Raw genomic sequence first — 24,709 nt, forward strand, 5'->3', positions numbered from 1 at the left:
TAATCGATCTGAAGTACATAAGCTTCATCAAACTTAGCATTCTATGAAAATTATCTACAAGCGACTTAAAAAAAAAAAGTACCACCCCGTGAGGGCTAATACCTCGAGCTCAGCCATTCTTTACGACAGCTCCGTTATGTTCTGAAACATGCCTACCCTGTGATTATTTAACCTCGTTCCCATCTTTGGAGTTTGTGTTTGTGCAAGCTAATTTTTAACCACGGTGGCCTCTGGAGCGGCACAGGCGACTTTGGCCCGACGCCAGGAAAACAGGACTAACCGGAGGAAAGCGGTAGGAAGCGTTGGCTCGGGATAGCTGGACTAAGCAGCATGATATACGCCTGCGCAGGGAGCGGGCGCGGGCGGGGCTCCCTCCAGCTCTAGAGCATGGCTTTCCAACTCCGGCCGCTGGAAGGCGCTTCCGAGCCGGCGCCGAGCGTTTCCGCCGGCGCCCCGCCCACTCAGGCTCGCCCCGCGCCACCATTGGCTACACGGCGGGAGCGCGCCGAGTCAAGGGGCGGGCCCGCGCCGGCTACAAAGCGGCGAAGGTCACGGCGCCAGCAGGAGCGCGCGGGCCGCCGGGAATCCGTTCTGCGGCCCGCGCCCCCGGCCCACCGACCTCGCCCGGGAGCCATGGAAGGAGTAAGCGCGCTGCTGGCCAGCTACCCCACCGCCGGCCTGGCGGGCGGCCTAGGGATCACGGCGTGCGCCGCCGCCGGCGTGCTGCTCTACCGGATAGCGCGGAGGTGAGTGCGCGCTCCGCTGCACGCGGCCCGGGCCGCTGCCGCCCCGCCCCCGCGAGGCCACGGCGGAGTCTCGGTGCGGGCCAGGCCTGCTTGCGAATGCGCGAGATCTCCTCTGCCCTAAAGACCTCGTCGGGAGGCAGCCTCGGAGCGTGGTTGGGGGAGGGGGCAGCCTGCTTGTTCATCCCTTCGAGGCGTGAGCCTTTGGCTGTACTGCCCTGTTGGGCCTCTGCAGCCCGTCGGTTAGGGTGATGAGAGCTGGCACTTGGTCCGCCTGCTATGGCAGTAACACTCCTCAAGGGAGCTCCCCCCGGAGTAGCCTTCGAGCTAAATACTTAGAAGAGGCACGTGTGAACAGTAGCAGCCTGAGACAGACATTTAGGGAACTTGTCTACTGCCCAAAGATGAGGAGGCTGTACTCTCAGGACACCTGTCTGGGATGGGTTTGAGGGCTGTACCTCTGCCCTGTCATGGCTTAGAGATCACGGGGACCCCAGTACTCAAAGCTGGTCTTGGCCATTCGCCTCCCTGGTCAAGCCCCGAAATGGAATAGCCTCTAACGAATGGTGAAGAAATAGCCCGCCTCATCATGTCACAGAGGACAGGAATATGTGCGGCGTTATGGAGCTTCTTGGAGACAGCCAGGAATGTGCAAAGCTCAGGACTTGTCCATAATCTCTTGCCTACAAGGAGTTGTGGTCTGTCCATGTCCCAAGCAGAGCTTGCCCAAAGCCCAGGCTCCACCTGGTGCCATTGCCTCTCTCCCAGTCCAGGACAGTCTGCAAGAGCGGAGTGGAACTGACTGTCGCCATTACTGGGTCACCGTGGCCTGTCACCCCTTGGTGCCCTCGGCTGGAGACAGGAATCCAAGGCCTTGTGAGGTTCAGGGCATATTTTTGCAGTGGGAGCCAAGTCCCTTCGTGCTCACACCAGACTGTCAAAGCATGGTGCTGCGTGGTGTCTTCATCTGGAGGGAAATTGGCCACTCACAGTTCTGAAGTGAGACTGGCTTAGCCAGAGGCTGCAGCTTTCGCCTTCCCTAGCGGGAGATGCTGTGGCAGGCAAGAATCATCAGCTGTGGCAGAATGGGCGTTGAGTAAGCCGGAGGAAGCCTCCAAGGAGTTGTTTTTGGAAGGGCACTTGGTGGAGTGGGTGCTTGTAAACTGAGCACAGAGCTAACAGGGCAAGCCAGTGTGGCCCTGGGAGCCATGCGAAGAAGTTTCATCAGCTCTCTTCAGGTCAGTCCTTCCTGTCTTTTAAAATTGGCTAAAGAGTGTCTGCGTGGTGGCACTGTTCTTTAACCCCAGCACTCGGGAGGCAGGTGCAGGCGGATCTCTGAGTTCGAGGCCAGCCTGGTCTACAAGACAAGTTCTAGGACAGCCAAGATTGTTATACAGAAAAACTGTCTCACACACACACACACACACACACATAGCCAAAGTGGTTGCTGGGAAGTCCTCTAGAGCCCAAATCCGGCCCCCCTGCTTCCTTACCCATGGAGTTTTCTTGTCCCTGTTAATGATGAGAGTAACTGCCATTCCTGTATTGGTGACACGTGACACGCAGTGAGTATCTGCCGTTAAGTAGCAGCTCCTGTCAGGCAGGTACTTCCGTTCTCACCCATTTTACAGCTGGGGAAACAAAGCCTCGAGAAATGCCCTTCGTCGCCCAGCTGTAAGTGGAAGAGCCCCATCTCACACCCACAAGCAGCTTCTCTGAACCTGTAGCTCTGGGGTGGAGGCCCCACATCTCCCTCAGGTGCCACAGTTCTTCATGCTACTGCTCTGGCCTGTCTTGGGTTTGTATAATGTACTTGGGATTCGCCCCTTTTGAGTGCGTCTCGGCACCCATCGCCATCCTGCGTGCACAGCCTGTGGCGTCAGCTGGTGTTTATTGAGATCGTAGTTTCTGTGTTTGGAACTCAGGAGGACACAGCCTCTGGATGCATAGCAAAGCCTATCCCACCATTCAGAGTAACTATCCCACAGGCAGTTACTGTGTCTGGGCTCACCTCAACACTCACCATTCTGAGCTGCCCGCTCCAGTTGAGCGGACGCCACTCCTATGGGCACATTTCATATGACCCTCTCCTGCCTGCTGCCCCGCTGCTGAGGGAACCTGTTTGTGGATGGCAGCATGTGTCCCGCAGGTTGGCTAGTCAGTCCTGTGGCATCTGTTGCCAGCTACTCTGAATTCTCATTCTTCTCCTTGTATCCCAGCCCAGTTGGTGCGTACTGCTCATGCGTCATCTCTGAAAGCCTTGAGTGGTGCTCAATGGACAGGGTGGGTGATGTGTCTGTCCCCAAGGGATCAGTTTGGGGGGGGAATCTATGTTCTCGTCAGCGGATCCCTGTGAGATTGGGCCAGAGATCTGGACCTCATTGGTCCAGGCTCTGTGGAGTTGCTGCTGCCATTGAAGCGCGGGTGTGCCTCCCTGGACTCTTCCATTTGGTGAGGTCACACTTGGAAGAGCAGAGAAGGTGCATCCTGTGAAGCTGAACTTTCCCTGGAACCCTGAGATCCAGGCCTGCCTCTCTCAGGCCTTTGGGAGAGGTGGGCATACTGGCCTCCCACAGACTCAGAGTAGCCCACGACAACTGAGCCCCATCCAGTGTCTGTGTGATGTAGCATGGGCCCTGAGTGGTTCCCGGGCCAGGGGACTTAAAGTAGTGCAGAGGTGTGGGGACAGGAGTTTGGCTCTTCCCAAATGTCCTGGGCTAGTGGAGAGAACATTACCAGAGGCCCATGTTCGTGTTTCCCCTGTTGTGTCCAAGCCCTTGGAGAGGACACCAGGCATGTAGTCGCCCCTGTCCCCTTCTGTAAAGATCCGTCCACCATGGCTCCTTCAGGTTCCCTCTGGTATCCCAAGAGTTAAAGTCAGGGTGACCCGCTGGGGATATGGTTTCCAGGTCCCCCACCCACCCGTGGCATTGAATGTGACTTGGGCTTGGCCATGGGCTGAGATGCTGCCTCTGCCAAGTCACCTTCCTTCCTGTGTCTCATCACCTCCACCTTATTCCCCAAATGTGATTTATCATGGAATTGAGGTTTTTGGCTTGAGGAAGAAAAGTGGTCCAAGGAGTTTGCAAGGGAAACTTAAGGGGACTTTCCCTGAGCAAAAGCTGGGTGAGCTCTGAGGCCAGAACTGTCTGCTCTGGCCTGGGGACAGTGTGGGAGCTGTAAAGTGGCTGCTGGGACAGTTTTCATACATGATGCAGCAGCGCTGGTTGGTGCTGGAGGTTCTAAGATTCTGGCCAGCTGCCTGCTACCCCTGCCACATACCTTTTGGGGCTGTCCCTGAAGGAGATAGCCTCTGGTATAGAGATCCCACCTAGCCATGGTGAACAATGGTTTCTTTGGCCACAAAAGAACACCCCCTTGCAGCATCCACCCCCTCCAACTTTAGGGAGGATGAATCCCCCGCATTCCACTTCCACACCAGGCAGGCTTTTGTCAGAGGCCAGGAGCCATTTCCCTAGCAACAGAGCTGGAGACCCAGAGTGGAAATGATGGCTTCCTGAGTGGGAGGGGCTTCCTGGCAGCCTTGGTACCCAGAGCAAGCCCAGAATTGGCCTTTCCCAGCAAATAGAACAGAGCTAAGGAGCCCCAGGGGCAGATGGGTGTATGTCTCAGACTCGGGGACATATGAGAGGTCACACTGCCTGAGTACCAGCTATGAGGCATACCCTGGACATAATTACAAAGAGGCCTATAAAAGATGTACAAATTACCACAAAGTAAGTGCTTAATTGCCCGGGAATACCACACACGTGGGCACCCCGGCAGAGCGCATTTCCAAATCTCCAGCTGCAGCCCCTGCCGCAGTTTTCTGCATTGCTCTTTCTGTGATGGGGCCAGTAACGCTTTCGAGTACCAGGTACTGGCAGTGGGCTCTCTAGGGCAAAGTCTGAGCAACCCATTGGAGAAGTGAGGGCTTAGAATGAAGCTTCTAGGAGGTAGAGTAACCGTTGAGACGCTAGCACAGGGGACCCTGCCCAGCTTGTGCATTGTGAAGGGTCTGTTTCTTTGTGGACTGGCTTGTTTGTTTTTAAGCTCTCTCTCTGTGTGTGTGTGTGTGTGTGTGTGTGTGTGTGTGTGTGTCTATGTGTAAATGCAGGGGTCTATGGAGGTCAGAGGCATCGGATCACCTGAAGCTGGAGTTACAAGTGGTTGTTAGCCACCAGAAGTAGTTGCTAGGATCCAAACTCAGGTCCTCAAGAGCAGTGAACAATCTTGACTGCTGAGCCGTTTCTCCGACACGCCTTCCTGCTGAGTGGCAGGGTCAGGCCTGAACTGAGACAGAAGGAAGTGTGAGGCTGCTAGGGACCCCAGCCTCATCATCCTGCGTCCCTGTCATTTCTTGGTATTGACTAGGTTAGAGCACTGTTCGGGGCTTCCCAAGAGCAAGCCCTGTCTGTGAGGGGGGTGTTCATACCCCAGCTGACAGGATACCTTTCTTAACCTGCCCATGGGAGGTGGAAGGGAGTAGAGCTGCTGGCCAGGCGGTGTAGACAGTCCTGCAGGAACTAGAGCCCACTCCCAAGGCTGTCCTCCCCCCTGGGCTTCTGACTAGGTGACCCTTTCCATCACATAGCTCCTCACATCCTGTCATTGCGTGCTGTTGTCTTCTGGAAGCAGCTAGCACTGTGCCTGCTCCATTTTACAGGCATGACTTACATGCTGAGTTTGACAAATGGGAATCTCGTGGGGACACACATACATAAGCTTCCGTAACCTGGGACTCAGCTCCTCCTCTTTCAGGATGCTAAGGCCAGGAAGTCATGCTGTCTGAGGAGCTGGGCATTTCTGTGGGGTGGCTCACTCTGCCCAGTTCTCAGCAGTGCCCCTGAGCTTGACATAGCCTCTGAGGGACAAGACAAGGTCAGGGGACAGGGCTCCACACCGGCTGCCTTTGTTGGTATTGTTTCTAGATTCCTGGCCCTGGGTTTTTGCTGGGCCGGCTGCCTTTGTTGGTATTGTTTCTAGATTCCTGGCCCTGGGTTTTTGCTGGGCGGTTGCTGTGTGACCTCTGCAATGCTGCACAGATCCCCCAGTGTCTGGGCCGGGATTATCCTTTAGGCCCCACCTGTTAACAGACGTGTGGTCAACAAAACCCACTGTGGGCCTCCTCTCCTGGCTGAGCAGCTGTGACTTGTCACTGCCCGTCACCAGTCCCTACCCCTTGACGTCCTCGGCTCTCTCTCTAGGGATTTTTTCCTGGGAAGGACAAAAGACTCCCTTCAGTCTTAGAACTCTCCGGAAATATGGCTTCTACACCCTAGGATAAGACCTTATGGGGGATAAGGGGTTCTAAGCTTCATCTCTTTTGGTCCATTGGTTAGCTAGCCCTAACCCTGTGCCCTCCCATCACCCTAATGTCTGAGACCCTGAAACAGTGGGGGCTGGTGGCCCTGGGCTCCCAGGTGGCTACTGCAGAGCCTACAGAGCTGGTGAGTCTCCAGCGGCCTCTCGTGAAGTACTGTCAATTAGCAACACAGCATCATCTAGGGGCCCGCCTCCCTCCGCCATGACTTCCTCTTCTGGATGGGCCTCCATCTCCACCTTGGATACCACTTCCTGTGCTTGGATAATCTTTCATTTCACCAAGGTCTTCCAGGCCAACTCTGTTGTCCTTGGTCCACAGGGTGAAGCCAACGCATACTATGGTCAACTGCTGGTTCTGCAACCACGATACACTGGTGCCCTATGGGAATCGCAACTGCTGGGACTGCCCCCACTGCGAACAATACAACGGCTTCCAAGAGGTGTGGGCTGGCGCCGGGTGGAGGGCCGGTGCTCAGGCTGCTGCTGACACATACCATGCCACTGTAGTCTAACTGTGGCCCTGCCACCATGTCTCCCTTTGAGGAGGAAGAGCAGGTGCAGGGAGCTGTGGCCAGTTGTCCTGTGTTACCCAACAGGTGGCAGGATCGGAGTTCAAGTCCAAAGTCAGGCAGGTTTGCAGCCCAGTTGCTGCAGACACTAAGTATTCAGCTTTGTGGGTGGTTTGTTTTCTGTCACGGCTTTGTCTGTCCAGCTACCATAGAGTGTGAGTGTCTGAGTATGGCTTTTACTGAAGCTAAAACAGACAGCTTACCCAAAGGCCCACTGGCAGGCTTAGTTTTCAGAGTGTTTCTTAGGGATGAAGCCAGGGTAGGAGACGTGGGTCAGGGGCACCCCACAGCCTGCCCTGATGCACAGATTGGGTGGCTTCTTGGCACCTAGATGTTGAGGGTTCCATGTGAGGCAGCATCAGAAGGAATGTGTAAAGAAGCCAGGGTAGGGGGCTGGAGAGATGGCTCAGTGGTTAAGAGCATTGTTGTTCTTCCAGAGGTCCTGAGTTCAATTCCCAGCAACCACATCATGGCTCACAACCATCTGTAATGAGACCTAGTGCCCTCTTCTGGTGTGCAGGTGTACGTGCAGACAGAACACTATATACTTAATAAATAAATAAGTCTTTAAAAAAAAAGAAGAAGAAGAAGAAGCCAGGGTAGGGTTGTCTGAAGTCCTGGAGCATCCCTGAGTGGGCCACACTGACTGGAGCCCCCTCCCTTGCCCAGAATGGAGACTACAACAAGCCGATCCCCGCACAGTACTTGGAACACCTGAACCACGTGGTGAGCAGTGTGCCCAGTCCCCGTGACCCTACACAGCCGCAGCAGTGGGTGAGCAGCCAGGTCCTGCTCTGCCGGCGGTGCAGCCACCACCAGACCACCAAGATCAAGCAGCTGGCTGCCTTCACACCACGTGAGGAGGTGAGCATGCAAGCATGCACGGGGTGGGCAGGCAGAGCCAGATAGCTGTTCACCTCCTACTGTCCCCACATTCCAGGGTGTGGGGCTTCCTTCTCAGCGGGAGCCCAGCTTGCCTTCGGTGTGAGGTGTGATCTGGTGACGGCTGGGAAGACTCGGTGGAAACCAAGGCCTGTCAGGCCAGAAGGGTTTGTCCCTGAGCAGAGGGAGGTAGAGGCCTTGGGCTCTGGCTGCAGTGTCAGGGGCTCCATCCTGGTCTCATTCAGTAGTCTGTCCTGCCTAACATGGCATCCAGGGAAAAAGGCAAATCCCACCTGAGGCTCAAAGGTGCCTAGGAGAGAGGAGAAGTCAGGAATGAGCCAGAAGACCAGGAGGGAGAGCTGACAAGATGGCTCAGCGGACGAAGACACTTGCTGCCAAGCGTGATTGTCTTCAGTTTGCTTTCTAGGGTGCACATGGTAGAAGGAGAAAAACTCCCACAAGTTACCCTTCAGCCTTCACTCATGCTGACACACATACAGTAATGAAATGAGTAAATGCTATTTGAATGTTTTTTCAGTGAGGACGTGAGGTGACTTTCCAGTTGGGCCCAACAAGAGATCATATGGCCATTCCTACTGACCACTGGCTGGGCCTTGCTGTGTCTCTGAGGGAGCAAGGGATAGAGCATCTCTCCTGAGCTGCTGTGGAACGAGAGTGGTCGGCTCTGGCAAACCCAGGCTGAGCCAGCAGCTAGCTTGCTCCCTGAGTGAGTTAGACCTTCAGACTCAAGGAGAAAGGCAGGGTCTAATCCTAGGTTTTCCTCCTGCCAGAACCTAGTGGGTCCTGAGCTACAGAGTGACATTAATGTCACTGTCTAGCGGGCTCCTAGCCTCTGCTGGTTAGCCCTTACTCCCAGGAGCTCTTATGACCTTTTCACAGGCAGGGCCAGCATTTAAACCCAGTTCCCACATATAACACAGACCTTCTGCCCACAGGGCCGGTATGATGAGGAGATTGAGGTGTACCGCCACCACTTGGAGCAGATGTACAAGCTATGCCGCCCTTGCCAGGCAGCTGTTGAGTACTACATCAAACACCAGAACCGCCAGCTGCGTGCCCTGCTGCTCAGCCACCAGTTCCGACGTCGGGAGGCTGACCAGGCCCATGGGCAGGTCTGAGGCTGTGGGGCATTTGGGTGTTGAGTGTGTGGGAAGATGCTCTGAGAGCTGGACCCTAGCAACCGAGACATAGCATAACATGCCAAGACCACATTTCTGAGAAACAGTTGCCTGATGGCCCCTTGCTGTCGTTGGCTCTCCCTAACAATGGGGGGTAGAGAGACCGCTCAGCCATTAAGAGCACTAACTACTCTTCCAGAGGACCTGGGTTCAGTTCCCAGCACCTACATGGCTACTCACAACTGTCTGTAACTCCAGTTCCAGGGGACCCAACACCCTCACACAGATATACACGCAGGCAAAACACCAATGCACATAAAATAAAAATAAAAATTACTTTAAAGGCTGGGCGGTGGTGACTCACACCTTTAATCCCAGCACTCGGGAGGCAGAGATAGGTGGTTCTCTGTGAGTTCGAGGCCAGCCTGGTCTACAGAGTGAGTGCCAGGACAGGCTCCAAAGCTACAGAGAAACCCTGTCTCGAAAAAACAAACAAAATTACTTTAAGAAAAAAAAAGAGTGATTAGGATCGTGATGTGGCTGTCGCACACCTTAGCCAGGTGTGATAGGAATGTTTGATGAAAACTCGACCATGATTGACAAATTTGAAAGAGAAGTCACCAGTGTATAGAATATTCCTCTAAAGGAGAAGGAGCAGAGTCCTCCCTGGAGACCATCCCAGTGAGGCAGTAGCCTAGGTCTGGAGTGGGGCCTTTGAACAGCATCCCCACATCGTGGGCACAGGGGTGGCCATTGCTGGCTCTCTTGCTTCTCACTGACCCGTCTCTCCCTCCCTCAGAGCTTCAGTTCCTCGGCAATGAAGGCACCCTTCCAGGTCATCCTGCTCCGTGCCCTGGCCTTCCTGGCCTGTGCCTTCTTGTTATCCATTACATTGTATGGCCCCAGCGAACCCTTCACCCCAGGAGCCGCCCTGCCCCTGGCCCTGCCTCCTGGGGGCAACAGCTCTGCTGCATCCGACAACACCACTGCTCAGGCCGAGTGCTGGCAGCAGCTGCTGGGCATGTTGCCAGAGCATGCCACAGAAAAGCTACGTGAAGCCTGGGCCTTTGGGCAGAGCCACCAGACCAGCATTGTGGCAGTGGGCCTGCTCACCTGCCTGCTGGCCATGCTGCTGGCTGGCCGTATCAGGTGTGTTGTGGGGCCTTGGCCATGGGTGGGCAGAGGTCTGCAATGCTGCCTAGGGTCTTTCTGGCCCCCTGCTCTGGACTGAACTCCATGCAGCTAGACAAAGCTGTCTAGTTTCTCCGGGATCAGGAGGACAGCACAGTACCACAGGCGATGGCGACACTGAGCCAGTCCTCCGCTGCCTCGGCCTCGGCCCGGCCTCCTCACAGTCTCTAAATCAGAGTAGTAGAAGCCACCTGCCCCTGGTTCCCAGGCTAGGTCATGGGTGTAGGAGCTCCGGCTTGCTTAGTGCGGGCAGCCTTGAGTCATAGAATGAACTCAAACCCTCCACTGACCTCTCTGTCCTCGTCTCTGAGCTGGACCCAGTGTGGATGGGGTGTGGGGGCAGGAAATGGTGGGGCTCAGGGTTTGGTAGTGTCTGCCGGGCACACACTCACCTTGCTTTCTCCAGCAGGCTCCGACGGATCGATGCCTTCTCTACCTGTCTCTGGGCCCTGCTGCTGGGACTGCACCTGGCAGAACAGTATCTACAGGCTGCTTCACCAAGCTGGCTCGACACACTCAAGCTTAGCACCACGTCCCTGTGCTGCCTGGTGGGCTTCACTGCAGCTGTGGCTACAAGGAAAGCTACGGGCCCACGGAGGTTCCGGCCCCGAAGGTCAGAGAAGCAGCAGTGACTGCGGGGGGTGGGGAGGAGGACAGGTGATGGACCTTGGCCCCGCTCTCTGAAGCAGGCAACCCCTGTCTTTTGTTACCCACCCCACTCCCACACCTTTAGCAGAGCCTTGAGTTCATGCTTACCCCTCCATTTCCTCCTTTACTTCCCAGCACTTCCAAGCCCCTACACCCCAGTCTTGGTGCTCCCAGGCGCCTGTAGGTGCTCACAACTGCCACTATCTCTCTGGCCTAAGACCTTTTCATAGCCCTGGTGATCCAAACTTGGCAGCTCACAGGTGATCTGCTTCTGACCCATGGCTTCCTGCTAGCTCCAGGCACCCCCATCTTGTCCCCACTCTTCCTGGGGAGACTGCCTGCTGTATCCTTGTCATTTGCTATACCCTGGCTGGTCAGCGAGGCTGTGGCCTCAACAGGGTGAGCCAGGACCAGAGCAGAGCTGCCCCTCCTGGTCCCTTGTTCCCTCCTGGAATCTATTCCCAGTTCCTTGTTTCCCTTGGGGTCGTTCCCTGGGAGTGGAGAGTACATCATTGTGTGGTCAGCAGGCACCTGTAGCCCGCCAGGCAGGAGGAGGACGTTTTATCCCAGATCAGTAGCTGCTCTGCACAAACAGGACTGTTGGTGACACCAAGTCATTGTCACCTTGTCCATCTCTAGCATCAGTGGCTTCCTTGGAATAAATTTTGGAGGGTGCCAAGGCTTCGGCCCTCAATTTCTCTAGGGGCAGCTGCAGGGCCCGTGTCTCAGCCTCACCCTTCTTTCAGGCACAGCTTCCTAGGATGCCACCCCCAAAAGTCTCCACCTTAGGGGAAGGACCATGGATCAGGCCCTTGCTAGCTGTGTGGTTCTGGCCCTATTGTCCCTTAGCCTTGGTTAACCATCTGAAGTGGGAAATGGGTCCTTATGTAGGGCCTTGGGGTGCTGGCCTCAGTGAATTTGAGGACCACATGGTGACCACATAAAAACTCATTGTCTAAGGCCATCCAGAGCGTAGGCCAATGCTATACCCCTCTGACGTGCTGCCCTCTGGTGGCTCCATTGGACTGCACACTCCCTCCATTGCTGGGTCCTATCACTTATATTAACAAACATCCCACTGAGCTGCAGGCTCCATCCCCCTCGGCACCAGAGCGCAGGCAGATTACCCATGAATGAGTGTCACGTCAAACGTGGCCATCAGCTGCTGGGTCTTTGTGAGGAAGCTTCTTAGAGCCCCATTGGGAGCTTGACAGGTACCCAGCCCCCGCTGTGGTAAGCTTGTTTGAGGGTCCTTAAAAGGCATTCTGCCCTCGACCCTCCGTAATCATGCAGCAAGCCAAGTCTTACCCTGCATGTGTGGTGAGCTGAAGTGTCAGAAGACGGGTCTTGTTTCTGGCGTTTCAGGGCTCAGCTTGCTCTCAGTTAAGGGTGTAGAAGGCCCTTCTGAAGAGGTGTGGATGAGGCCATAGTTGAGGTGTAGGCCTGCTACCGCTGGCCCTATGGCACAGCTTCCTGAGAGAACAGGGAACACCTGCCTGACTCTCCCAAGAAACTGGTCCCAGAAAAAGACGGGACAGGTAGTGGGCCGTTGTCTGTGTGTTCTGCGTCCTCTGCGTGGTGTTGTGATCTCACTCTGAAAGAGGCCAGCAGGAGGGTGCTGATTTCTGCATTCTTGGCTTTGGATAGAAGCAGGGTGTGTGTGTGTTTGTGTGTGTATGTATTTAAATTATTTATGGTACACAGAGCCAGCTCTGGCCAGTCAGGATCCCTGCTAAGCATGTCTCTCCTGCCTGCTGGTGGGTGTAGAAAACATGGTGGAACAAGGATTCCTGGCATTTTAAAGAGTTTTGTGTTACTTTTTAGCATTAATAGTCCTTTAAAGTTAGTTGGAGAAAATACCAGCATGTTCTGGTGTTGCTGGCAGAAGCTGAGGAAATGTGGGCACCCTTGGATTGTGACTTGTTGAGTGGGGATGACCACCAGACTGTCCCTGGTCAGAGTGGGATCGTCCTGGGTACCTACAGATTGTATCCCTGAAAAAGGAAGGAGGGAGCCGTACTCAGCTCTGGGTCTGGAATCCCCACACTGGCCCAACAGACTAGTAACACTTGCCCTGGGATAAACGACCAGGATCGCCCTCCTCCATCCCCTGGCTAGCCCATCTGCCTGCTGTGCCGTCTCTCTGAACCCAGTACAAGTCTTGTGTCGTGTAGTAGGATTGTGACTAATTGTCTAGCGCCCTAATCACTGTAACCATCACTGGCCATAGACGTCATGTTTTGAATGCTGTGTTTTCAATAAATGCCTCCTGGGCCCTCATTCGGGTTGGCACCAGGTACCGCGTCCTTTTTTCTTTCATGATTCTTCAGAAGGGCTTCTGTGCCAGGGTGGGAGGGGTGGGTTTCAGGGGCACTGCATTTACACAGGAGTCTGGGCTTGGGAGCAGGTTGGGGAGCTGGTGATGACATCGGATGGCTTGAGGGCACAGCTGTTTCTGTCTTGCTGCCCAGTGTTTTTCCCACGTGAATAAGCTGATGCAGTTACTTTTTTTGTTTGTTTGTTTTTCGAGACAGGGTTTCTCTGTGTTGCTTTAGAGCCTGTCCTGGAACTAGCTCTTGTAGGCCAGGCTGGCTTCGAACTCACAGAGATCTGCCTGCCTCTCCCTCCTGAGTACTGGGATTAAAGGCGTGCACCACCACCACCCAGCTAGCTAGCAGCTACGCTCTTGATGGGGAGGAAGTCTTGAGGCTCCCACCTCAGCCTTATGGCCCTGGTCACAGTCAGGACTTCCGGGAAACATGCGACTCAGAGAGTTGGGTTCGAGCTTGCAGGGATTCAGGGACCACTCAACTAAAGAAGCGCTGGATCCTTTTCAGAGGATGCTGCCTCAGGGACTGCCCAGGGCAGAGCAGAGCTGAGCCCTTGCCAGGCTCCCATCTTTGGGATCCACTCATCTGATGATGCTACCTTGTGTCACAGCCAGAGGGAACAGACCTCCAAAGCCCTCTCTCATAATGCTGGTGTTATCAGAGGCTTCAAGACCCGCAACGTCCCTGTGCTTAGTGGCCAGGACTGTCAGGCTTGACCACGGCATGGCCCCAGGGTTGAGCAAAGCTGGAGGGAAGGAGGATATGCTAGCAAAGGCCAGCCCATATGGGGCCAAGGGACTATAGTCCTTCTCTAACTGGGACCCTCTCTGTGTACTGCATCCCCCACTGCTTGCTGAACCTTGGGGGCTGTCTATTTTAGGGTCACCCTTGGCTCCCGGCTATGGCAAAGAATGGGCACAGGAGGACTAGTGTAGTGTCCTGCTGCCACCTGCTGGAAGGGCTTCGCCATGCCTGTGCACCTGCTCTGAGACCAACACCCTGCCACAACTTCCACCAAATTCTCAGCAAGGCCCAGTGTCTTCCCACAGTCAAGCGTGTGATACCCAGGTTCCAGCCTCACCTCTGCTGGCCCTAAAGAGCCTGAATGTGTCCCCCTGAGCCATTCATTGAGGTCCTGCCAGACAGACTCAGTCATAATCCTGAAATGGAACGAGAAACTGCCCTTTTTGTTTTTTGTTTTGTTTTGTTTTGTTTTTTGGTGCTGGAGATCAAACCCAGACACCCCCACAGACACACACAGACACGCACACTTGACAAATACTTTACCACTGAGGTTAACCCCATCCTACAAAGTCTTAGAGCAAGGAGTAGGGCTTCTGAGAGCCCCCAAAAGGAGCAAAGTTAGGGTGTCCACAAATGCCCCTCTGCGGTTTTGCTGTTCCCTGATTTCCTGTGTTCCCCAAACACCGAGCTAGAAGTTCAGGTGCATCACGGGCCTTTACAAGAGACTGGGAAGGTCATGTGATTGGGCGTTCACCAGATGGCTACATACATTTCTCTCACAAAACTGAAAAATGGGGAGGGGGTGGTGTGGAGCTTGGCTAGCAGTAGCTCCCCACCCCAAGCCCTCGGCCATGACGGCATGGGGACCTAGGCCCCTGCTCACCATGAGGCCTGACCCTGCCAGCCCATCCGTCGGCACATTGTCTGCTGGGCTCATTTGTCCCTTGGGACCGAGGTAAGGCTGGCTACCCGAATCCTTCCAGATGGCAGACTAATGGATTAACTGCCTCTGCCCCTCTCCCTCTGTAATCGGGTGCCTTAATCAGAAGCATGGTTGACATGGGTGGCCTGTGGCCATCAGGTTCTGTTGTGTGATTTGTACTGTTCTCGAGTTAAAGAGACACTGTCACCTTCTGTCTTTCGGGCAGCTTGCTGGTTGTTTGGGGGTCTTTCCTAAGATTGAGTTTGGCGTGCACAGTGTAAGAACCTTTTCTGGGGATCCAAGGCCTGGCTTCGTGAGGCTTGGCCCCAGGGAGATGTGACAGCATCTCAGCCCAGTTGGGAACCACCCAAAGCGTCTCTGCGGCTGGATGCTCCATTGGGAGGTGGCCGGAAGAACCCAGGTTCAAGCCTCACCGAGCGCCTGGTCAGGAGATGGAATGTTTGCTTCAGGGCAAAAGGGATTGGCATGAGGCTGGCCAGGTGACAGTGTCACTTTAATGCGGAGATGTAGTGGAGGTAGATTGCCGTGAGCCTGAGGGGGCCGGAGGGGGCATGTGGGGTGGGGTGGGTCATGCTGGTGTCTCCCAGCCACCCGCTCCTAATAAGTATACAATTGCTCTTTTGCTTCGACTAACGCACGCCTCGTCTGGGACCCCGACTCAGGCCCACCTCACACCCTGGGAGGGGACAGGCCCCATTGTGCAAAGGCTATTTCCAGAACCTTCCTGGCTTACTCTCCCCTCTCTGTGGCCCTGGCCCTTGCAGGTACTTCTCAGGAGACTCTGCCAACCTTTTCCCCTCCAGCCCCAGCCTGGCCGTGCCCTGCCCAAGCATCACAACGTCACCAGCATCTCTCTTCATCCCCACCCCACCCGGCTTCCTGCCTTTGACCAAGCAACAGCTCTTCCGATCTCCTCGTCGGGTCTCTCCCTCCTCACTGCCAGGCCGCCTCAGCCGGGCCCTCTCACTGGGAACCATACCTTCTCTGACCCGGACAGGTAAGACCTTGCCAGCTTTGATGACAGAATCCAAGTAGGCCTGGATCTTGTGAGGAGGAGATGGGGTAATACCAAAGAGTTGGTTTGAACTCCAGCTAAGGAGATGGGCAGGGCTGGGCTCAGACCCAGGTGAGCCCACTCAGCACCCACATTGACCAATCACATCCCATTGTTTCCCTCCTTAAAGCCTGGGCCTGTAGAAGGATTCGTCATGAGCACTTGTGTTATTTGAAGTGATATATTTCAAGGGCTCAAAAGGGGACTAGAGATACAGCTACGTGGATAGGGTACTTGGCTAGCATTCACAAGGTCCCAAGTTCAATCCCCAATACTATGTAAAGCCAGCGTGAAAGCGCACACCTGTAAACCCAGCACTCTGAAGGCAGAACTAGGAGGATCACAAGTTCAACGTCATTCTCAGCTACTAGCCAGCCTGGGCTATGTGAGACCCTGTCATTGCCCCCCCCCCCCTAAAAAAAGTGCTCCGAAGAGTGACAAGCATCCCTTGTGTCTCAGTAAATGAGTGCTCACTGAGTTTTATCATTTTCTGCCTTTCTATCTGGAGAATGTGTGCCTGGAAGGCAAAGATTCTGTCTCTGTCAGTTGCATTTGTTGGTTGCTTGTCTTGTGGAGCCTGAAGAGACCAAGCCCTGGCCCTGTCTGGAGGGACATGTGAGGGGCACCTCTCCTGCCACCAGTGGGATCTGAGAATCGAACTCAAGTCGTCAAGTCTGTCCTTACGACTTCTACCCACTGAGCCATCTCGCCAACCCCATATCCAGTTTTAAACATGCTTTAATCCAGGTGCGTTAGTGATGGTTCTCATTTGCCTTTGAGAACCTACCTGAGAGTTTGCCCCAATCTCAGGTGTCGAATGAGCTTCAAGGAGGAATGTGGGTGCATCTTGGTTCACCCCCTTTCTTCTTTACTAAGCTATAAATAGGCACTGGACTTGGTCTTGTAGCCAGGCTCCCTCTTAAGACCATCAACAACATCATCAGAAGCCCCAGTCTTTGGTAACTTGTTCAAGGTCCTCCTGCCTTTTAGAGCTGTGTGAGCCTGGCAGCCAGACCCCTTAATGCAGGCTGCTTCTCACCTGCTGTGTACACGCTCGGTGTTTTCCCTGCCAGAGATATAGGACACTTGAGGAGACAGCATCTGAGCTAAGCAGGGGCAGTGCCAGGCCTTGAGGTAGGGGTAGGTAGAGATGGGGATGTCCTTACCATCCATGGAAGCTTGGGTAACCCTGTGAGCCAGGTTCCTCTGAGCGTAGTGCCAGCCTCTCTCACTTACTCATCGGAGCCTGTGAGAGCACAGGCGCAGGCGGCCACAGCTGGAGGTGCTGGCAGGCCTCTCTGGGCTGTGTAAGTGACAGCTGTGGTGCAGGGTCCTGATGGGAAACCTGAAACTGGGAGCGTTTTCTAGAACCCTTGCCAGAAGTTGGGAGCTAGGGAGCCCCTAGCCCTCTCCGAATGCAGGTCTTAGTTCTTTAAAAAAAAATAGACCCAAACTGAACCTGGTGGTGCCTGCCTGTAATCTCAGCATTTGCAAGGCTGAGGAACCCCAGAGTTCAAAGCCAGTCCAGGCTACATATCAGGTTCTTGTCTAAGTAAGTAAATAAATAAGAAAAAAGGAGCAATGGCTCAAGGGTTAAGGGTGCATGTTGTTCTTGTAGAGGACCCTAGTTCTGTTCCCAGCACCCATGTCATGCAGCTTATCACTTCTGTAACTTCAGCTTCAGGATACCCAGCACCAAGGCGAAAGGCAGGACCTCCTTGTGCAGGAAGCAATTTCCCTAAGCCCGTTTACCTAGCTCCAGGCTCTGCCTACCGCCCACTCAGCTGCCAGTGTGCCTCTCCCCCTTTGCTGCTCTTTGCAGGTTAAATGGGGGTGCTACTGCCACCTGTGAGAGTTGTGTTGCCAAAGTGTTCTTTTCCCTGTCTGACATAGGCCAGTCCTGTACACTTTTGGGTGTTGTGAGGGTTTATTATATGCAGGAAACTAAGGAATTAGCCTGTACATCAGCGGGTTGCTGCTAGCATATCCTCAAGTGTCACGAGGGTACAGGGCCGGGCCTTGGGTTTAGACTGGGTGTGTGACTAGATGACAGAGCAGTTGCCTAGGGTATACAGGCCCTGCATCCTCCCCAGCATCTAAAATGATAATAGCAGCTGGGCGGTGGTGGCGCACTCCTTTAATCCCAGCACTCGGGAGGCAGAGGCAGGCGGATCTCTGTGAGTTCGAGGCCAGCCTGGTCTACAAGAGCTAGTTCCAGGACAGGAACCAAAGCTACAGAGAAACCCTGTCTCGAAAATCCAAAAAAAAAAAAAAAGAATTATTTAACCAATAACTACAGAGAAACCCTGTCTCGAAAATCCAAAAAATAAAAATAAATTAAAATAAAATAAAATTATAATAGCAATAAAATAAGGCAGCTGCGGCTGGGACTGTGGGGAAAGGAAGTGGACTAGGTGCCCGGCACTCAGTCTGCAGAAGTGGCTGCTGGTCTCAGTCAGGACGGGGGTTCTGGTAACAGCAGGATCTCCAAAAGGAGTGGGTCCGAGAACATGTTCTTGCAGGTCTAAGGCTCACATACTAGGAGACCAACCGGGTCTAGGGTACAGGTATCAGCATGGGCCTCTTGTCTCTGTCTGTCTGTCTCTCCCTCTCCTCCATGCTTCTGTTCTCTGCCAGCTGCTAAATCCTGACACTCATGCCTCAGAGATTCCTTTTCCCAGCTTCCACAGATCTGCCTTGAGGTTACTCTGGTGGGTATACTTCAGTGGAGGGTACTCTGGTGGGTATACTTCGGTGGTTACCTTTGGTAACTCCAGTTTCAGGCCATCTGCAACCCACTTGTGCCAGCATTGGGTTCACATAGTGCACGTGCATACGAGTAAACAAACACTCGTGTACTTAAACTATAGTACATGCAAGTAAACACTCATGTACCTAAACTATAGTGCATATAAGTAATCACTCATGTACTTAAACTTTAAAAGTGAAGATTGATTTTTTTTTTTAAAACACTGCGTGTGTGGAAGGAAGGGCAAGCAATGAAGAGGCAGAGACCATAGCCACTGCCTTCCCCTGACCACTGGAGGCTTCGGTGTCTTCTTCGGCAGAGTGGGACTGCCCGCCCCCACATGCCCTGGATGGCAGTTGCTGTTTTCATGAAAGCACCTAGCGCTGTGTGGCAGGGATGTGGGGACAGAGGGCGGTGGCCGTCACCCTCAGGTCAGTGATGCATCTCTCTTTCTGCCTAGACTCAGGGTACCTGTTCAGCGGGAGCCGCCCACCATCTCGGGTGTCTCCACCTGGGGAGGTTTCTCTTTCAGGTAAGAAGAAGGGGAGCTGGCAGAAGGGCCTGGAAAGCTGTTAACAGGTGCCCCTGAGGCAGGTTACCCCAACCCTGGGCAAGAGACATGGACGTGTCTAGGTTTTCTCTGATGTGAAGTAGGTTGGGGGTCAGACAATATCATGCTGTGTTCACAGATAAGCCAGGTGCAGCCCTGTCAGGCTAGGCCATCTGACCTGAGACCAGACGAGCCCGCTGCTGCCAGGGCCCAACTCTCAGCCCAGGGAGGTCTAGACACATACTCTGGGCCATTCCTACCCTACCCGCGCCCCCTGTTCACTTCCTGGTATGGCCCCAGCCCTTCCTCCCTCAGGTTCCTGTAGAGTTTCCCCCGTTCCCAGCCCACACCTTATCCTTCCTTCATGAGACAAGGGAAGCTTCGGGTCCGAGTAGCACGTGGCACACATCCTGTGCTGCTGTGTCCCTGATTCGTCTTCCTCCCTCTCTGCAGATTACTTCTCTCTGCTGTCGGGCAGCTTCCCCTCTTCCCCTCTCCCTTCTCCAGCGCCTTCTGTGGCCAGCTCCATGGCCTCCAGCTCTGGCTCCCTGCGCCACCGCAGGCCCCTCATCAGCCCTGCCCGGCTCAACCTGAAAGGGCAGAAACTGCTGCTCTTCCCAACCCCTGGGGAAGGGCCCAGTACTCCCAGCAGCTCGGAAGAGCACTCACCGCCCAACGGCAGCCTCTTCATTGAGCCTCCCCAGCTCCCCCAGAGGAATCGCATACGGGACACGAAGCATACTATGGGTATGTGGGCCTGAAGCAGCATACTATGGGTATGTGGGCCTGAAGCGTGCAGCAGGTATTGCCATGGGAGCTCTTGGCTGATCCCAGAGGTCACCTGGTGCTTGGGGGGGGGGGGGCATCTGTAGTGACTGCCCAGCCTGGCTCTGGTGATCTTGAACCCTTTCTGATGGGTGCTTTTGCCCTTTCTTCTTATAAATGACTCTCGGGATTTGGCTGTCATCTACTGGGACCTCAGAAAGCCTGTTGTGCACTCTCAACCTGTCTGTCGTGGGTGCTTTCATTTTCTACCAAACATTTTTAAAAGTTAGTTGGACTCCCTTAAAATTTAGACTTTGAGCCAGGCGGTGGTGGCACACGCCTTTAATCCCTGCACTCAGGAGGCAGAGGCAGGCGGATCTCTGTGCATTTGAGGCCAACCTGGTCTACAGTTCCGGGACAGGCTCCAGAGCTACACAGAGAAAATCCCTGTCTGGAAAATAAAAGTGTAGACTTTGGCCTGGAGGGATGGTTCAGCCCTAAAGGCTGGGCTGACAACAGAAAATACAAGAGTTCGGTGCCCAGCACCCACGGTTGTCCCTCTAGGTACATTTAAATAAAAGAAATTAAAAAAAAATTAGGCTTTAATGTGGGCCATGTGGCTTTCTTGGATCTGTAAATGTGGGTAGATTTGAGCACCTGGGCTAAATGGGTCTGAGAGGAGGGGATGGACAGGCAGTCCGGAGCCCGGAGCCTGGAGCCGCTCTGGTCCTCAGCCTCAGTCCTCACTGCCTTGTGGGACTTACTGGTTGGTGCCAGTGGGCACTTGTGCTGCCCTGACCTCAGCACATGGTCCAGACAAGGCCCTAGCCCTCTGCTGCTCCAAGGAGGAGCAGTTGGGACTTGTGAGGACCTTGTCGTGGACTGAAGCAGAGCTCTGGGGATGTCCTGGGGTTGAGCTGTGAGCATAGCGGCATATCGCTCTTTCTTCTGCAGACATGCGATCGATGGTGGCTAGAGACAGCGCCTGCAGCAGCCGCTCCATCAAGAAAGAGGAGGACTCGTCCCAGTCCTCCACTTGTGTGGTAGACACCACCACCAAAGGGTGCTCCGAGGAGACTGCTCTCTGGAAAGGTCTGTGACCCCGGGGTGGGAGAACCAACCCCAAGCCCCCTCTCTGGAGATTACAGTATCTGTGACAAAGAACCTCCTAGAACGCCACACTTGTGGTAACTCCACTAGTTCATCTCCTCGGCTGCACTAGCCCCACGTCAGACGTTCAGTAGCCATGGGTAGCGCAGGGCTCCTGTGCTCAGAGTTGACACTGAAGACATCCAGGATGTACTTCTCTGGAGTCTCAGCATGATAGCAGGTGTGGGCCAGAGCGCCCCCAGCCTCCTGGGTGACTTGGCTCCTTGCTTACTGGCTTACTGATGGACGCAGTGTGAGACCATCCGTGGATCCTGGTGAGCTCCTCCACATAAGGGAGACAGGACACTAGTGGAAGGGACAAGTCAGCAAGCGAGGTTTCCTGACTGGGGGCAGTGCTGCCCCAGAGTCAGATCGGGCATCTGTGCTGGTGACTTTGAGGCCATGATGACCTCATTCTACTTTTGGTTATTGTTGGTTTTTGTTTTTTTTGTTTTGTTTTGTTTTGTTTTGTTTTTCGAGACAGGGTTTCTCTGTAGCTTTGGTGCCTGTCCTGGAACTAGCTCTTGTAGACCAGGCTGGTCTCGAACTCACAGAGATCCGCCTGCCTCTGCCTCCCGAGTGCTGGGATTAAAGGCATGCGCCACCACCGCCCGGCTTTTTTTTGTTTTTTTTTTTTTGTTTGTTTTTTTTGTATTTTTGAGACAGGGTTTCTCAAAACAGCCTTGGCTGTCTAGAACTCCCTTTGTAGATGAGGCTGGCCTTGAACTCACTGAGATCCGCCTGCACCTGCCTCTGGGATTAAAGGTGTACTTCACCACCGCCCTGCTGCATTGCTTTTAAGCAAGGTCTCCTGTAAACCAGGCTGGCTTTGAACTCACTAATGTGAGAAGCCTTTGATCTCCTTATCCGCTGCCTCTGTCTCCTCAGTGCTGGGATGGTAGACAAGCGCCATCGTTCCCAGCTCTGAGTCTACTTTTTAATCTGAGACTTGAGCAGGGTAGCCCTCCACAAGACCCCATTTCTTCCTTTGTGACATGGGTATCTCTGGGTATCTTGGTTGCCCCCTTGTTACCTGGATGTAGCCTCACCTAGGGTCCATGTGGTTACACGGGTTCTGGAAAGATATGCCTTCAGAGATGTAGGGCCAACCAGTACCCTGGGAAGGGCCCCAGGTCCTCCATCCAGGGAGGACTTTGCTGGAGGGCAGATTAGATGGGGCCTGGCCAGCTGGGGTAGGTCTGAGCGCCCTACATGAGGATTGGGGTGCCTGCCACACTGCTTCTAACTTGTGTCCTGCTTACAGCTCGTGTTGGCCCCTCTCTGGTCCGGGGCCTCCTGGCTGTGAGCTTGGCCGTCAATGCAGTCTTCACCTCAGCCTACCTGTACCAGAGCCTGCGCTGACCACCGTGACTGCCCTTCTGGAGGGCACTGCCCAGGCGCATGCTGCTTCCACCACTGCCGCTCAGATCCCTCCCTGAGGGGCTCTGTCTCCGCCTTGACACCAGGGCCCTTGTTGAGTCCCTGACCTCAGGACACCTGCTGTCCCAACAGACTGCCGACATCAGCTGTGTTTGGTGCTGACACTCTGACCCTGAAGCAGGGACTTCTCTGACAGCTGCCCAGCCCCGGGGACACTAGTGCTGCTGTAGAGGCAGCGGGGGCCAGCTGCCTCCGCCCTGCTGCTGCTACCCGGTCACATCTCTACTCCAAGACACCAGAGATCTGCCTCAGTGCCCCGCCAAAAACCCAGATGAAGAAGGCCCCACACCAGAGAGCAAGCCTCCCTGCAGCAGGCACCTGGCAGCCCATCTTGCCCCTGACTGTTGGCTCCAGGCAGGGCTGAGCAGGTGGGAGCCTGGGACTCACAAGAAGTACCTGTGTTCCCTCTCCTCCTGAGTCCTGCCCCACTCACCTGTTTGGTGAGTTCTGGTGGCCGAGCAGGCAGCTCCATTGCCCTGAGAGCACCAGAGCCCCCTTGCCTGGCCGCCAGTTCCGCATGAGCTGCACAGTTTAGACAAGACTGGACCCCTCCCTCTCTGCACCCAGACCCCTTTCTCCTTTGGTCCTCAGGCCCTACTGTTCCTTCATCTGCCCCACCTGTGTCCCCTTCATGCCCAACCGCGGCCCTGCTGAGGGCACTGCGGGCTTGGGTGCACATCTGTCCCATGAGGAAGGAAGAGGGACTTAGGCCTGACACTGGCCCTTTCAATACCGTGGGGCCACGTGCCTGTGGGGTCAGTCCCATCCCCCATCCCAGGCTTTGGCCTCAGGCACGTGTGTATGTGGGTATGAGTGTGTTTTTGTGTGTCTTTGTGTTACACTGCTTGGGATTCGTTGTGGGGGAGGGGCATGGGGCAGGGAAGGGTCTTCACTGTCATTCAGGGATAAAATTTTAACTTTATTTTTGTACACATTTTTTGCCAGGTGAGGCGTGTGCTGGCCTCCAGCTCCCGGCCAAGGGAGGTCGTTTCCTAAGCTTCGGGTGCTTTAGTACTCTTTTCTTTTTTTACCATAGGGAAGGAGGCCTGGCCTGACCTCCACACTCCTGACAGCCCAGCCTGTGGGCAGTCAGGACAGTGTCAGGACTCCATGAGTCCAGCTGCCACCAAAGGTTCCAGCTTGGAGGTGGCGCTTCTTGGTCTCCATTTGTACAGTGGGTACATCAAGTTGAAAATTTTTTTTCCTGCCTAATGAAACCAAATTGTTCCCCAGCATTTTTGTCTCCAGCCCTGGGGAAGTGCCCAGGGAGAAACTGGCCCCTCGCACCAGCGCAGCAGGCTAGCCTGGCACACTGCGCACCCCACAAGGGGCTTTGACTTACGTTTTGATTTATACATAAAACATGACATTATTTTTCTTTACAAAAGCAAAACAACTTAAAACCATACCAACTTTTGACTTGAACCAACCAGGCTCTGTTTGTGTTTGTTTGTTTGTGGGAACAGCTCCCTGGAAGAAAGGCACCCGTCCCGGGGTGCTGTGTAGGGGGTTGGTCCAGAGAGTTCCTGGAGCCCTGACTCCTGCAGGAGTGAGCTAGTAGCTGCATCCTGCTGCTGATCCGCATGTCTGAAGACCAACAGGAAATGGTGTGGGCAGGCATGCATGGAAGGTGGCACCCAGCCCCCTGCCTCAGGCTGGAGAAATGTTCTGGTGTCCTTCTGTTGCTGTAATGAGGCGCAGGAGCTTGCAAACAGGCCTGTATTGCCAATCCACACAGCCATTTCCTCTAACCAAGGAGGTAGGGTCCGTGGAGGGTACTAATCTCAGGTTCAGGACCCCTGTCTAGGGAGGCTGCATCAGTTAACAAGGCGGTCCACAGACTTGCCACAGTTTCATCTGATCTGGGAATTTCCTCAATTGAAATTCTTCCAGATTAATTCTAGGATGTCAAGTTGACAGAACAAACCAGGGCTAGAGGTCAGCAAAGATGTTGTTGTCTGAAGCCCTCACACTAGCCCTGTGGATCTCCTGGCCCCTGAGCTTAGAACCTGCAGGCTCAGAACAGAACACTGCCTAAGTAGGTAGGAGGGGTACCCAGTGTCCACTCTCTGCCCTGACACCCCTCAAAAAGCCTATGCCTTTCCTGTCTCTCCCACCAGGCCCATTTCACAACCATCAGTGAGATCAAACCTTTACTGTTGTCATTTGACGATTGTTTCTGAGCTGGGCCTGTAGTGGTTTACATCAGGCAAAGCCTGCCATGGTTAAATAGCCTTTTCTGTAGCATCCTGCCCTGTGCGGGATCCTGTGGCCCCAGTTCACAAAGGCTGTTCCCGCCTGTGTGAAAATTCCTGTCCCAATTGCTACCCTCTGCCTTCTGAAGATGTGTTTACATTTCCAGGAACCCACAGAGTGGAAGGAGGTCGGGACAGCCCCAGACCTCCGCTTCTGTGTGGTAGCTCATGCGCACTCAATGCAAAGTCAGTTAAAGGCCAGCGAGGCAGCTCAGTGAGTGAGGTACCTGACG

General features: G+C 54.4%; 1 protein-coding gene across 1 annotated transcript; it reads left to right on the forward strand.

Annotated features, from left to right (window-relative positions):
• The first annotated feature begins 526 nt into the window (after nucleotides 1-526).
• On the forward strand, nucleotides 527-23,646 carry LOC121441794 (transmembrane protein 201-like). The gene is made up of 11 exons (XM_041643097.1): nucleotides 527-746; nucleotides 6,388-6,508; nucleotides 7,307-7,501; nucleotides 8,476-8,652; nucleotides 9,458-9,807; nucleotides 10,259-10,462; nucleotides 15,279-15,511; nucleotides 18,778-18,849; nucleotides 19,321-19,614; nucleotides 20,587-20,724; nucleotides 22,046-23,646. Exons 1-11 carry the CDS (start codon nucleotides 634-636, stop codon nucleotides 22,141-22,143), a joined length of 1,995 nt encoding a protein of 664 aa, XP_041499031.1. The 5' UTR covers nucleotides 527-633; the 3' UTR covers nucleotides 22,144-23,646.
• The last annotated feature ends 1,063 nt before the right edge of the window (nucleotides 23,647-24,709 follow it).

Source organism: Microtus oregoni, unplaced genomic scaffold, assembly GCF_018167655.1.
Source record: "Microtus oregoni isolate MIOR12 unplaced genomic scaffold, Mior012 000081F_ref0000091, whole genome shotgun sequence".
In the NCBI taxonomy this organism is placed as follows: domain Eukaryota; kingdom Metazoa; phylum Chordata; class Mammalia; order Rodentia; family Cricetidae; genus Microtus; species Microtus oregoni.